Below are 14,989 nucleotides of genomic sequence, written 5' to 3' on the forward strand. Positions count from 1 at the left end.
AATTATTTATTCACTTAAACATAGAATCTTTATAAGAATCTGCCAATTGTTATTAGAGCACAAAAGATTAATTGTAACAGATGAACAAGCAAATCTTGTTATCTACTTATTGGTTAATTAAATAATGCCAAACACAGCTATTTGCTGAATTATTAATACTTTAGATAAATATTCCAGATTATCTGTAGATATCTGTACATTCTTTGATTTTCTAATACTTTTTACGTTTGATTGGTAAACAAATATTTCTGGGGAAAGTGTACTACTCACCATTAATGAAGACTATAAAAAGGAATATTCTCTCCCCTTGAAGCACCTAGTATGTGTATGACTTAATGGGCAACCACCCCAGATACAGTGATAAGAAGATATTAAGAACAGTTTCTTTCAGAGATGTTGAAGCCCATAAATGTAGATTATTTTGGATCTTTATTTTATCATGTTTGATTACTTGGTAAGATAAGCTGAACTTTTTCCAGAAAAAATAATAGATTCAACACTGTATACTAATGATTCTTAAAAATTTTCAAAATAAATATACTAAGATGATAGATATCTACCTAATCTCATTTTTGCCATTAAATTTGTTATCTCAGGTTAATTCATTTTTTCTCTTCGAATTTTATTTTCTCCATCTATAAATGAGATATCATTTCCCATGTGTACATAAACCAGACAGAGGTAGAAATGACTGCAAATAATACCTTTTATAGATCATCAATGGTGAAGTTTGCAGATTTGGAGATTTGAGTAAGATTTTGGCCGTGTTAGCATGTTTCATATTTGATGATGTGCTAGATAAGACCGATGTGTCTGTACATCAGAATTATCTGGGGAGATTTTAAAACATATTCCTGAACTACAACTCAAATGTTATTAATTTGTCTCTCATGGCAAGGAAATTTTTAGAGATCTACAATTTAAATAAACTCTCAGGTAATTTCAGAACCACAGTCCAAAGTGAAACTACTGTCTTGATCAATGTTTCTCAAATTTTAATGTGCATAAGAGTCATTGGGGATCTTAAAAGGCAGATTTTAATTCAATATGTCTAGATGGAGCCTAGATTCTGCATTTCTAAATAGGTCCCATATGATGCTAACATTGCTGGTCCATGGGCCATGCTTTGAATTTCAAAGCTCTAGTCCAGATGAAACTCTTGATAAAATTATCAATGTATGGCATCACAATTTAATCACAGAATTGTAAAATATCATAGCTAGAAAAGACCTGGACATCAGTAAATTCGGCAGTTTTGTTTTACAGGTGTGAGAACTGAGAGCCACTGAAGTGACTTGACCATAGCTGGTTAACAGCAGAAAGGGAAACAATACCAATACCTCCTTATTGCATTCATTAAGCTTATCTGTCATGTTTAAAATTTTGATATGTTCAGATGATGAGCATCAACTATCAATAGTTATTCCAATGGCTTAGGTCAATGCGACAGTGATATATATATTAACTTAGTTTGCACCCTATCATTCATGTTTTGGGATTTTGTTAACAGTAGATTTATATACACTAGTCATTGTGTGTAAACAAATTATGTAGTTATTCACTTGTCCTCGACTGTCTAACTCACTGGCCTCAGGATGCATAAAATACCCTATTTATAGCATTACTCTTTTGGGTTGCAATGGCTCTCACCCTGATTGTTAGTTAGAATAACGTGGAGATTCTAAAATTCAACTATTTAAGGCTTGACCCCTAGAGATTGTTATTTAGCAAATCGGAGATAGGAGGTAATCTGGAATTCTGAATTAGAAACAAAAATTAGATGATCTAGACATCTGTGGCTTTCCTGCTAGAATCCATTATTCCTGATAATATTCCTCTTAATTTTGGGAACCACTTTTTTCCCCATGCTAACCCACCCTTCAGTTCCAAGGGCGGGGGCCCATTTCATAGGCCTTGATAAAGTGCAATTTCATCTCTCTGTGCAACTGATTGGCTCCAACAAGGATATGCTACTAAATCCAGATTAATGGGAGTGAACAAAATGCTCTCACAGAGACATTGGGGAAAGAGAACAGGCTCTTCTACTGAGCTGCTAAGGTAAAATAATTTTGGCCTCAACTTTCTGGTCCCCATAATAGCCGCTAGGAGAGAAAAGCCTGCCTGAGACTGAAACAAATGAAACAGAGGAAGGAAAGCAGGTTCCAGAAGTGAAGAAAGGATTTACTAATAACATGATTTAAAAAAAAAAAAAAACTATATCAAGTCATTTCGGAAGCCAACTCTATTTATGCCTTTTAATCACTTGAACAGAAAAAGCGTTTTTTTTGTTTTGTTTGTTTGTTTGTTTGAGACAGTCTTGCTCTGTCACCGAGGCTGTAGTGCAGTGGCGCCATCTCGGCTCACTGCAAGCTCCGCCTCCCGGGTTCACGCCATTCTCCTGCCTCACCCTCCCGAGTAGCTGGAACTAGAGGCGCCCGCCACCACGCCCGGCTAATTTTTTGTATTTTTAGTAAAGACGGGGTTTCACCGTGTTAGCCAGGATGGCCTCCATCTCCTGACCTCGTGATCCGCCCGCCTCCGCCTGCCAAAGTGCTGGGATTACAGGCGTGAGCCACCGCCAGTGTGAACTGGATTTTGGTCTCTCATGAGCAAAAGAGTTCTAATTAAGACATCACTTGAATCGGACACACAGAGTTGAAAACCATTGGTAAGGCTGCTGTTATGCTTTTTTGTTGTTGTTGTTTATTTTATTTTTCAACAGACCCTTTCTAAATGAAAATCTATAATTTAAAATAGATAAAACTTTAAGCCATCTGCATTCAACTAGCACATTAGTTTCTCTTGAATTTGAAACAAGAATCATACAGAACTGCAGAGAGAAGACTCTGAAATACATTAGACCTAACAGCTTCCCCCTCACAACCTTTTCTCTATTACTCGTCTTAGGTACAGGTAGAAATATAACACCAATGAAATTATTCTTGCTCCAAGAAGAACTACATAAAATGGTTGGGCCTGAGTTGAGTTGCCTCAGAGACTCTTTTAATTCCTTCTGATGTTGGCACCAAAACCTGATCTCTTGCTTTCCTTGGCCTGTTAATTCAGGCTCTGGTTTGACCCACCATTACTTGTTTCATCCTGGGTCAGTTTGTGTCCCTTGACAGAGATGAGCTCTTTTAGTAGCCCGAAGTACTACAGTTGCCTGAGTCAGTGGGCTCAGAGTTTACTTCTTAGCAACTACCTGGAGAAGTGACTGGATCCTAAATCTCCTTTTACCTCGCCCTCCTCAGCCTTTTTCATTTTGAGCCAACCTCCACACCTACTTGTCTATTGTCTCTGGGCTTTGTCCCCCTCTTACCCCGATCACAGGTCTGATCCATGCTTGGGAAAGATAGGCAGAAAATAAAACTCTAAGCTCCTCATGCAGCCTGAGAGCAATATGCAATGGTGCAGTTATGGAGATGAGTTTTGATCTAGATTTATTTAGAGGAGACATCCAAAGATAAATGTATACTTAACAATGTTACTAGGGCTACCTAGTAACCAATATTCTGAGGCTATGAATTTTAACAAGTTTAGTCATCTTTCCATTCTCCTTCCTTTTTTCATACACCGTATTTTTCAGACACTTAATGTTCAGCCTGGTGTAAACCACTGAAGCTGCCAGCAAAGATGGATGCAATGAAAGCTCTGACACACATATACGTCTAACCATCTTACTCCCGATGACGCGATACAACCTTCTGAATGGCCTAATCCTAAAGTCTTGAATATTTATGATGCTTAAATTTTCTGGCTCTTTCTCATTCACTCAGACTGCAAGAGCTATTGTGGATTGTAATAAAGTAAGAAAAATACACAATGAAAGAACTGAGTTAAAATTTACCAGGCAGCTCTTTTCAACTTGCAGAGCTTTAGGGAAATTTAAGCATGCGACTATAGGGGGAATTGTAATTTGTTTTGCCGTAAGTGAGGAATCTCTTCCTCTGCCATTGACATGCATCAAGTACAATCTCATAGAACATCATCCTCTTTATTGGGTCCAGCTTATCCTTAAGGACAATTTCTTATTTCAAAGAGCAAGTAGTTAGCAAGAAAGGAAATTAAACATAATGTAGATTGGCTTCTGGTGCTTTCCTCTAAGGCAAGAGATAAACCTATAGCCCATAAGGCCACCATGCTCCTAAAATTGAAGATCAGTTTCTCCTGTCCAAAAAGCTAAATGTGCATAACTCTGAATGACTACAATTATTCTTTCTTAACTTTAAAGCTAGATGTCAGGAAAAGACATTACAAAACCCAATTCCTTGTTAGGAGCCTATTATTATCTTCTAAAATTACATATTCCAAAGGATGTAAATGCTGTAATGATTATTCTTATATACAGATATATTACAGATGGAAGTTTAAGTAAGAATAAACTGTAAAAAGGAGATAGAGCTAGGTGTATCTGTTAAGTTGCACTTAAAAGTGTTAATACCAGTATTTTATTAGTAAAATAAACTGGTAATAAACCAGTATTTTATTTTTGAACAAAGAGAAAAACACTAAGATACCTATGCTGAAAAAACATATTTTTTTAACTTTGCTCTAAGACTTTTGGATTTTCGCTCTCTCTCTCTCTCCCTCCCTTTTTCTTTCTCTCTGAGTGTGTGCATGTTTGCGTGTGTGTTTGTGTGTATGTGTGTGTGTGTCTGTCTGTCACTGAGTCTGGCCCTGGTTTTAACTTTAACTTTGGGTCTTTATGAATAATTAAGGGAATTAAAATTAATTTATATTTCTAAAAAATAGAGTGTATCCATTTATAATATCATTACTATTATTCATATTTTCCTATGCTTTCAGTTCAATTTATTAATGATAACATCATATAAAGATTTATCCTCCTCTTTATCAAATATACAATGCCCTAACTATTCTATCTTATTTACTGCCTTATTTGATCATGTGTTCATTAAATTTTTAACTGTGGTATTTGCAGGACATTTTACTAAGTAAGGTGATCTTTTACACCTTTGCAATTACGTAAGCTATAAAATAACATGTTGCATTGATCCTGATGCTAGCAATACCACCTCCAAACTCCATTACAGTCATTTATTATTTTATTTAATAAATGTTCATCATTAGTCTTTGGGAATGTGGTAAGCAAATAGTACATGTCTCTTCCAGCAGCTCATTGCTTGGCTCATAGAAAACACTTGAAAAAGATTAATTGAAAAATACATTTGTTGATTGAGTTTAATCCCAGAAGGCATAAAACATGTCTGAATTCTGTATTAGTGATTAGCTAAGGATATACATTGTACTGTCATGAATCTTAGACCTCTGTGCTTTGCTCTTACTCAGAAACCTAGGAGTTACCCAGAAAGCAAAATGTTTATTTTCTATTACAATCATGTTCAATTTTTTTCCCTTTTACATTTTTTAGAAATTTTGCAAAACTCTGCATCCCTTCCTACAAGTTCTAAAATTTTCATCATAAGTTGAAGGATTACAAGTGATATAATTTATAGATTATTGTGAATGTTGACATTTAAAAATAAAGTTGCCATATCCCTTTTAAAAACTGAGTTGATGGACTCCAAACACTATAATATTTTTAGATGTCATTATCAACTTAAAATATTTATCAAAAACTTATTTCTTAACATTTGGAAGGTTTTCATCTTTCTCTTTTCTCTTTGAATTCATATTTTCATTCCACCTCTCTCACAAAAATTTTACTCAAGAACTACACTATGATTCTCTAAGGAAAAAAGTGTACATATTGAAAATTTAAAATTTCCTTCATATTCTGTGATTTCACATCCTGTAATATATTAACCTTTAGACTATAAGAATCTAAGAATCTAAAGGTTAATATATTGCAAATCTTCATAAGTTATTATTAAACCTGCAAAGTGAATTTTTTTTAGAATGCCATCTAGTGAATGGAGCTTTAAAAGTAGTTCACTTATCTGTGGATTAATGTATTTTACAGTTAGAATGAGACAGCGTTCATCAGTAAATCTAACCCTATATTTTACTTTTAAAGATACAAGTATTGAGAAGACTTATGCACATCTGTACACACATACACACACGCACACACACACATAATCTTATTAGGGCAATGTTACTTAATTTTTTTGTCTCCTTCCAAGTAATGTTGAATACCACAAAGAACCAACAACAAATTTATTTATATTTGAAGTGGAAATAGTACAGTTATAAACCAGGCATGCTCTCAAGCAGATCAATTTTAGGAAAACATTCAAATGACATTCAATTCCTTTAAATCTCTCTGCACTTTTATACCCCTTAGAAAGTGAGGTGCTAACAGATCCATGATGTATACCGTGGTGTGAAAAATATTGCTTAAAAGCACACTTCCAGATGTGCAAAGTATACCACTATACACAACAAATAATTTTTTCAGAAAATGTGATTTATTATAGTATTTGGTTTTCATAGTTATAATTTTTAGACAACTATGTAATAAAATATAGTATTTTCTAAAGATTCAGTGCCTTGGGGTCTCATCATGAAGTGTTTGGTAATAGAACTTAGTATTTTAAAATTTTGACAAGTTGAAAAATATGCATGAAGAATATAAAGACACTAGGTACTACATGTAATACCCTGAAGCTATATTTATATATAACAACAGATTCCACAGGCTAGCAGAATCAAATATTTCATCCATATTAATAATCTGTTTAATAATCAATACTGCAACCCTGAGATTAGTCGACTACACCATTATTCCATATCAAATTAAAAACTGCAGACTTCAACCATAAATAAAAAACTGGCTGAATTTTTATTTTGTTAAGAATAGCAATAACTCAACAAATGAAACTAAGTGTATTCAAATAAAATGTTTTAGGTAGGTATAGGGCAGTTGAATAAAAAAGCTACAGCCTGATAATTTAGGCAATATAAAATGACTAAATATTATTGAATATATATGAATTCAGAAGGGTATTAATGAAGAGTCATTTAGATGTGTAAAAATCAAATGTTTTAAGAGACTGTCATTCTACATTGCCCCCAAATTCCTTCTTAAACCAACATTTGTAAATGTAAAAATGAATAAAATAACTTATAAGACAAGAACAATTTATAGAATTTCCCCCCAATAATAACATTAAAAGTATACTTAAAATGTAGAATATGTATTATAAATGTTTTATAAAATATTACCTACTACTTTAAAGCTCTCATTGCCTCTATACTTCTATGAAAGAAAAGCTTACACATAAAAAATAATAATTACAATGAAATAGATCTTGAATTCACTTTCAGCTAAGGTTTATTATTACATAGCCTCTGTACCCAAGATAGAGCATCTGAGATTTTTACTTAAATGTCAATTTTTTTCATGTAACTTTGTGAATAATACTATTAAGAAAATATATTCAGGTGATTTAAAGTCAATTCTCCTAATTTTGAGTGTGTAATCTTTAAGGACATTAGTGCACATGTGTTGAAGGACATACATCCCTTAGACTATTTTTGACTAATAAACAATTCTAACATTTTTTAAAAGTACCCTAAACAACTACATATAGTTTTTCTGGCAAAAATTTGATTTGCTGAATCAAGGAAATAATTTAAGAAACAATAGTAAAACAGCTTTGTATGAATTTGCAGTTTATACTAATTACTATATGAAGCTTAATTTTAAAATAATTTCAAAGAAAAATTTAAATCAAAAGAAAAGATTTTTTATTAAATCGTAAATATCAATTTATGAAAAATATGGCTTTATAATAGTCTTACGGAATTCAGTTTATAAGTAAAAATGAGCAAACATTATTTGTTTTCCCTTCTTCCATTTCCAATGAAAATAAATGTGCATAAGCTGTTATTTCCAGATAATGACTAATAGCTCACTTAAAGTTTGACTGTGTTCACTCTCTATGGGAAATCAGCTATAAAAAGACCCTGCTCCTGATCTCTTGAAATTTATAGACAAATCTAGAATCTCTAAACCTGAATTTGATGGCTGAAGTCTGTCTTGAGTGCTTGAGTTCTCATTCTGGATTTGCAGGTGTATAAACCCTTCCTTTCTCCTCACAGAGCTTTATAAACACTTTCATTTCTGGATGCCTTTGCCATAGTTGAGTTTGACTGGCTTAGCTCTTTTTTGCTGTGTAAGTTACAAATCCAGAGTTTCTAATTTAACATACACTAAGTGGATTTTACCCCAGATAGTGTGGGGTAGTCATCATTTTCTCAGGGAAGGCTGAAACTGTAAGTTTGGATCCCATTGTTTGAATCCACAGTAGGTATTAGGAGAGAGCAACAGAAGCCAGGATCATCTTCCTGAGTAAATACCCTCAACAGCCTGCCCATGTGTATACAGCAGTAACTAAAACATTGCAATTGTTTTAAGTCTGGCTTGAGTGTTGGCTGTTTTCTCACAACAGATGTACCTCAAGATGGTACTACCTGCTCCCCAGTGCCCCTTCCAGATGCAGTTCCTAACACTTCCTGTCAAAATCCCTGTGCTTCTGAAATTCCTGCCCCATTGATGTCCTCCTTTGTCCTAGGTTTATCGTTCTTATCATTGAAGTTGTGACCACTTCACTCAGTCACCTTATCTATTCCTGCAAGGAATTCCTCTACAGCACATCCAGGCACATCCAGGTAACTCCACTCCATGACAATGACACATCACACATACTGACTGGATATGCCTTTGCCTCCTGGACTGTTATGTACCTCACCATCTTGTTGTCCTGGCCCATAGTCATCACCTAACATGCAAAATAATGATGGCAAAAAATTTTAAAGGAAAAGAATAAGAATAAAAATTTAAAATCAATAAATCTGACCATGGTGAGAATAAATCATGGGTGTCGTCATTTTCTGGGCCATTTCTAAGGCTACAGAATTCTCCCCTCATTCCTCAAATTCCAGCTCATATTGGTCTGTGTATACATGAATCCATACAAATCTACTGAATAAGGCATTTAAAAAATAATCAACAGAAAAATAGTGAGATCACCTTCATTGGAAAAGAAATTGAGTATTTTCTTTTCTGACTATAAATCTTGACCTAATTATTAAACAAAACCTTTATATTAAAATAAGTAAAATATATTTGAACCATGCTGAAAACCAATATTACCATAAGAGAAAAATAATTAATATCAAAGGTGAAAACAACCAACCTTTTTTTCTCAAGGGAGGCTCATCTATTTCTCCTAGACCAAGATTAAAAAAAAAAACAATATTAGAAAATATTTTAGCATAGAATAATATGACATCATTATTTTCCCCTTTTCTTTGTTTATTTAAAAAAAATCTATTAGTTTTAACAATCATAGTCTTTACATTACTTTGCTTCCCAAATTCCAGTTTTTAAGTGTAAACTTTGTTTATATACATTTATATAAGATTGTTTCATTTTTATGAATTCAATAAAATTGTGGCAGTGATCCCAATTATACATTATAAGTTATATATCATGTTAATTTCAATTCTCTATTGTTCATCTTGAACTCTGACTGGGGCCAAAACAAAGATAAATTCAGGAAAAGTTATAAAAATACTCTAATAATCAAAGCTTTCCTGGTAGTCAAGGCTGAATACATGATTTCTGATGACTAAGACTAACCCTAAAAAATGTTATCTAATAGACGGAATCACAATGCTTTGTTCTTTTCATACTCATTCAATGGCAGTTTTTATGTGGTTTGAGTTGGCTATTTCCTTTTATTCATTAATATATATGAGAAAGCACATAGGTTAGTTGCATAATTGTTAGGACATTTAGAATGTGTCCTTCTATTCTACACCACCATTTGGTCCAATAAATTTACTATTTTGATTGTACTTTTAGTAAGATTGCTCTCTGCTATTTGACTGTAAATATGACATATGTGTATAAAACATACGTATTTTTAGTTTTACTGTTTTTATTTTAATCTTCCTAGAGATAAACTTGAAAAATAACAATTTTTTCCAAAGAAGCATATAAATGTGAGTTTGTATTGTGGTTTTATAGCAGTGCATAATGAGACTCTCTTTGCTGTGATGCTACATTAATATTAGCATTTAATTTTGACATCTTTGCCATAATGGTAGATAAGCTATAAGATGAAAGTCAAATAAAGAACAATTTACTGTGTTTGGCAGCCTGTTGATATGCTTTTAGCAGTCAGAAGTGTATTCGTTTTGGTTTAGCTTGACCCAAGTGCTCATTTGAATTTAAACTGAGGCAAGCCACTATAATACATATTTAATGTTGGTCCTAGCAGTTAGATATATTTCTATGTTCTTTGTACCTTTATCAGTATCTTCATCACCATCATCATCTTCTTCATCTTCAGATGAGATGATGTCAGATAACAAAGAAAAGAAGCCATAGATCCAGTCCGTGGTTTCCTCCACAGCATCACGTACCAGTTTTAAAGGATCTGAGCCAATCTTGGCAATAGAGCTTGCTAAAAGTAATTTAAAAAAAAAAAGAAAAAATTTGTGATAATTTCCAAAGAACTTAAGAAAAGCTGTTTTTACTGATTTGTTCTTTTGACACAAAGAATATGTCAATTTCAACATTCTAAATATCTCCTGGCTACGATTTTTTGCTCAGAAATAGAAACTTTATCTTGCTATAATATGCATGCATGCCAAGAAAGAAAATGCCCTTGGGAAGTTTATAATCCAAATAAGAGCTAGCACTGGAAAAAATTAGGAATGAATTAAAATAATGTGTATTTTTGTTACCCAGAGTGCAAATAAACCCTATGTTATGGATGTTCAGGAATGGAAGAAATAATTTCAGCCCATATTGTATGGGACAGCATTATAGAAAAGATGACTCTCTAAGTTTTCAGACAAATAACAAGTTCTGCAAGTTGACTAAGGTAGCTGTGGCTAAATTAAGACTGATAGGCCCATTTATTCTAATTTGTGATACCACAGAAAGAATCTGGAATAGTCAAGTTAGTGATCATATCAAGCTCTAGTTGGAATAGATTGGATTTATCTGTTAGTCATCCCTGTACATGAAATAAAGAAGTATTTGAACTGCTAGTAACTTCAATGGATAGAATCTATAAGTCTTCCCTTTTCTATGTCCTAGGAAATATAAAATGTTTGCTAAATGAAAGATTGAATCATAAAAAATGCAAGCAAATAGATTAGGGATTTCCATAATTTTGTTCTTCCAGTCATATGAAAAACTGCTCTGAAGAGGCAAGCATAGCCTTTAGGATGTGATTACAGAGGTGATCTATCTAGAAATGTGGTATAAATTGCATCTGATTTTTTATCAAGCTGTAATTAAATTTTAGAGCTGTGTTTTCCTTAATTTTAAAAACTGAGCTTTTCAGAGATTCTTCTCTCTTTGATATATTTAAGAGATGAGAATCATATCAATGTATTATACTATCTAAAGGTTAAGTATATCAAATTAGGCTTTTACTCTGATTGACATAGGAAGTCATTGGAAGATTTGAGCAGAAAGATGAAGTGATTTGACTTCCTTTACTGTGTTGAAGATTGAAAGGGTGCCAGGCTGGGAACAGGGAGACGAGTATGAAGCCAACTGAAATAATCCAAGAGAAAGATGATCATGATTTCTATCAGGGTGGTAACAGTGTGTGTGGTGAGATGCAATCAGATTCTGAATGTATTTCAATGACAGAATTAATAGTAGATGCTTCCAGTGTGGCTGTGATGTGAGAGAAAGACAGAAATCCAGGATAACTTCTAAGTTTTTGGTGTGAGAAACTAGAATGAAGGAAGGAAATGCTCTGAGCTGGGGGAGGACTGGAAAGAAACAAGATTCTTATTGGGTGCGGGTGGGGTTGGGAGTAGAAAAGTAGCTGAGTTTTAGACTTTCAAAATTTGGGTTTCCTGTTAGATACTTACATCAAGATGTAGATATTTGTATAATGCAATGTGATTTACAAAAGAGAAGCTCTAACTGAAAACAGAAACTTCAGAATCCAACAGAAGACAGAAGGTATCAAAGCAATAACAATGAGTGAGATCACCAAGGAAGCTGACCCAGAGACACTTTAACAAATGTCAGGGAGATAAGTCAGAGAGATAGGGAGGAGCCAACAATGGATTCTGAGGGGAGATGACAGAGAGAGTGACAGGCAGAGCAGGAGTGAGCAAGAAAGAGAGAGGGAGAAGGAACCGAGAAAGTGTAATGCACTAGATACCAGGTTAATACATTGTTTTTGAGCAAGACAGAGTGATCAACTGGAAAATGCTACGGATAGGTCAAGAAAGTTGAAGACTGAGAATGGATCTTTGGATTGGATGATGAGGATGTCACTCATGACCTTCAAAGAGCAGTTTCAGTGGAGTGCATTCAAGATGAAATAGAAAAATTTGGAGGCAGTGAGTATATTTTTCTGTATATGACAGAGATTGAGTAATACTAGAAGAGGAACTAGGATCATAGTGAGTTTTTCTGTTTTTACCATTGTTCAAATAGGAAGAATATCCCATGGTTTATACTGATGGGAAGATCTCATAGAGAGGGGAAAATTATATGAAAGAGGATTTCTGGGGAAATTTTTAATTTTATATTCCATTCTGAGGGATTCGTGGAGCACACAGACCACTCAGTGACCCCAGGAATAAAATGCTGCTCTCCGGGAAGCCTGTCTCCATGATTCATTGATAATGTACTTTCACTCTTTGCATCCCATTTTACTACACTCCAGAGAGTTTCATGTGAGCAAGAAATGGCCGTTTGAATGGTGAGATTAAACCTTAGACAAAGGAAATGAAATGGAATTTTATAATTGCAATTGAGGATTTTAAAAGAATCATATGTAAGGAACTGGATTGTTCTGGCACCATTAAAGGCATTTTTAGCAGTGGCATATTTTATACCTAATGGAAAAATCTGCAAATGAGATTTTTATGATGAGAATAGATTGAGACTATTTCTCCATTTCCCTTCTTTCTAAGTGTTAACTGAAGAGCTTAACAATAAAATCCAACAAAATTGGAATCAGTTTAATTATCCTTATGCTTAAATGCACTATATGTATTTTGCAGACATATATATATATATATTGCCGGTTCTAAAATTGTCAAAGCATGCTATTTTTATGAAGTTATCATTGCTAGCTTGAGATCAGCTTCTGATTTTCTGATTTTCAGCCATGTGGACCACTTCTTCCAAAACCTAAATACACACACACACACACACACTTAAATAAGACAGTAGTCCTGAAGTTGATTCTTATTCTGTCTTTCAGACCTCACATCCAAATCCAGATCATATCAATGGAAAAAATATTATTCAATGCAAACTAAAACTTTTATTGATGTCTTTTTTTAAGGAGATACTTAGGTAATTGTATTTTCTTAGCTTTCATGTTTCCCTAAGTTTAATTATATACATGACTGTGAGAATCATCTTAAAAATAATAGACACCATTATAAAAACTTTACAGGTATTAATTCACATTTTCTTCTCAATAACCCAATGACATAGGTATATTATTTTATACCATTTTTAAAAACATAGGAAAACTCAGGCACAGGTAATTTAAATAAGATGCCTCAGGTTACATAGTTAGTAAGTGATGGAGCCACACTTTACACCCATTTTAGGCCACCAAAACAAGATTCTTAACTATTGTGCTATATGCTGTCAAACAAAAAACATAAATTCACAATTGATTCTAGGGTCTCGTTTTGGGTGGGGAGATTTTAGAAGGGGTTTTCTTGCTCTTAAAAGGAAGAACAAAGACTTCACTGCATGAGAACTGAAAAGCTTGCAGCTGCTTCAGTCATCTTGTAACCATGAGAACAGTAGCTCGCTCTTTGAGAAAGGCAAGGATTAAAACTGGAAAAAAAAAAATGAGTCCACGATGACATTGCTAAGGCCTTGAAGTATCCAATGTTGAAATCACTCTACCTTCAGCACTTCTATTATATGAGATAAGAAATGTTTCTCAGTGTTCAAGTCATTCTTAATTGTATCCAAGGTTTCTTACAGAAAAATATACCACTGAATGCTGGGAAAACTGCTTTAGCTTACTTGTGGTCAGTAATTGGATTCTTGGCACTGATGAGAGTGCCAAGAGAGACAAGAGAGGCCAAGAAAAGTTTAAATAAGATTTTTATTTGTCCTCTGGTTTTGAAGCTAAACTATGCACGTACTTAAAGTTTCTAAATGGGACTATACAAGAAAAATAATCATTTTTCTGCTTCCCTTCTAAAAAATCAAGTCCATAGTTTCACTGTTATCTTTGGCCATCAGTCTTAGAGTCTGTAGGTAATATTTGACCCTTCTTTATTTTTCATATCCTGAGAAACATCAGCAAACAATGGTTACAAGCTTGGGTTCTGAGTTCAGACTGATAGCATTCAAGTTCAAGCTTCCTACCCAGTGCTGTGCCAACTGTATTGAAACAAAAGGAGAAACAGTAATAATTATTCTGCCTTTGTTTAAAATGTTGATATTGTCTTCATCATAGATTTTTGCATTAATTTTGAAAATTTAAACTCTGCATGAAAATATTATTTGTTTCAATTTTTGAGTGTTTTGGAGGACTCCAATTTTGCACCCATGGTACTTAACTCACTTTTCTCTAGTCCTGGTACTTCCCCAACCTATTAGCTCTATGATATTGAGAAGATTAACTTTTGCCATGTCTATAAAATCAATGCCTTGCTTTCCCAAAGTCACTATTCTAAATCAAGACCTCAACCTTCTAGTGCCTGTTATTCCTCTATTCAACCTCTCTGTACTCCAGTTTATAACATATTCAGTTAGTGGGAAAAAGGATAACGTACTCTGTGCTTCCATTTGCTGAACCATAAAATGACGATAAGACTGCATAAGGATCTTATACGTAATATATGAGATAATACAGACAAATCAAATGGTACAATGCCTGCTAATTAGTAAACATCAATGTGAAGAAATAAGCAAGATTGTCTGTTGAATGACCAAAATGTTCTTTTCAGCTTGCTAGCCAGAACTAATAGCTTCCCCTCCCCTCAACAGGAGGCCTGTGTATGATCTCAATTTCTCCCAAAGTCTTCAAGTGCT

The 14,989-nt window shown here is 33.8% G+C and overlaps 1 protein-coding gene across 4 annotated transcripts in view; it reads right to left on the minus strand.

Moving 5' to 3' along the window:
* Positions 1–14,989, minus strand: part of TRDN (triadin) — a 421,845-nt gene that overhangs the window by 322,168 nt on the left and 84,688 nt on the right. For all 4 annotated transcript variants that reach the window (XM_054492187.2, XM_054492188.2, XM_054492189.2 and 1 more), the window contains exons 3-4: positions 10,242–10,400; positions 9,126–9,158 (exon numbers count right to left, since the gene is read on the minus strand). In XM_054492187.2, coding sequence (XP_054348162.2) covers positions 9,126–9,158; positions 10,242–10,400 — 192 coding nt within the window. The remainder of the gene's footprint in view (positions 1–9,125; positions 9,159–10,241; positions 10,401–14,989) is intronic.

This window comes from Pongo pygmaeus, chromosome 5, assembly GCF_028885625.2.
Source record: "Pongo pygmaeus isolate AG05252 chromosome 5, NHGRI_mPonPyg2-v2.0_pri, whole genome shotgun sequence".
In the NCBI taxonomy this organism is placed as follows: Eukaryota; Metazoa; Chordata; class Mammalia; order Primates; family Hominidae; genus Pongo; species Pongo pygmaeus.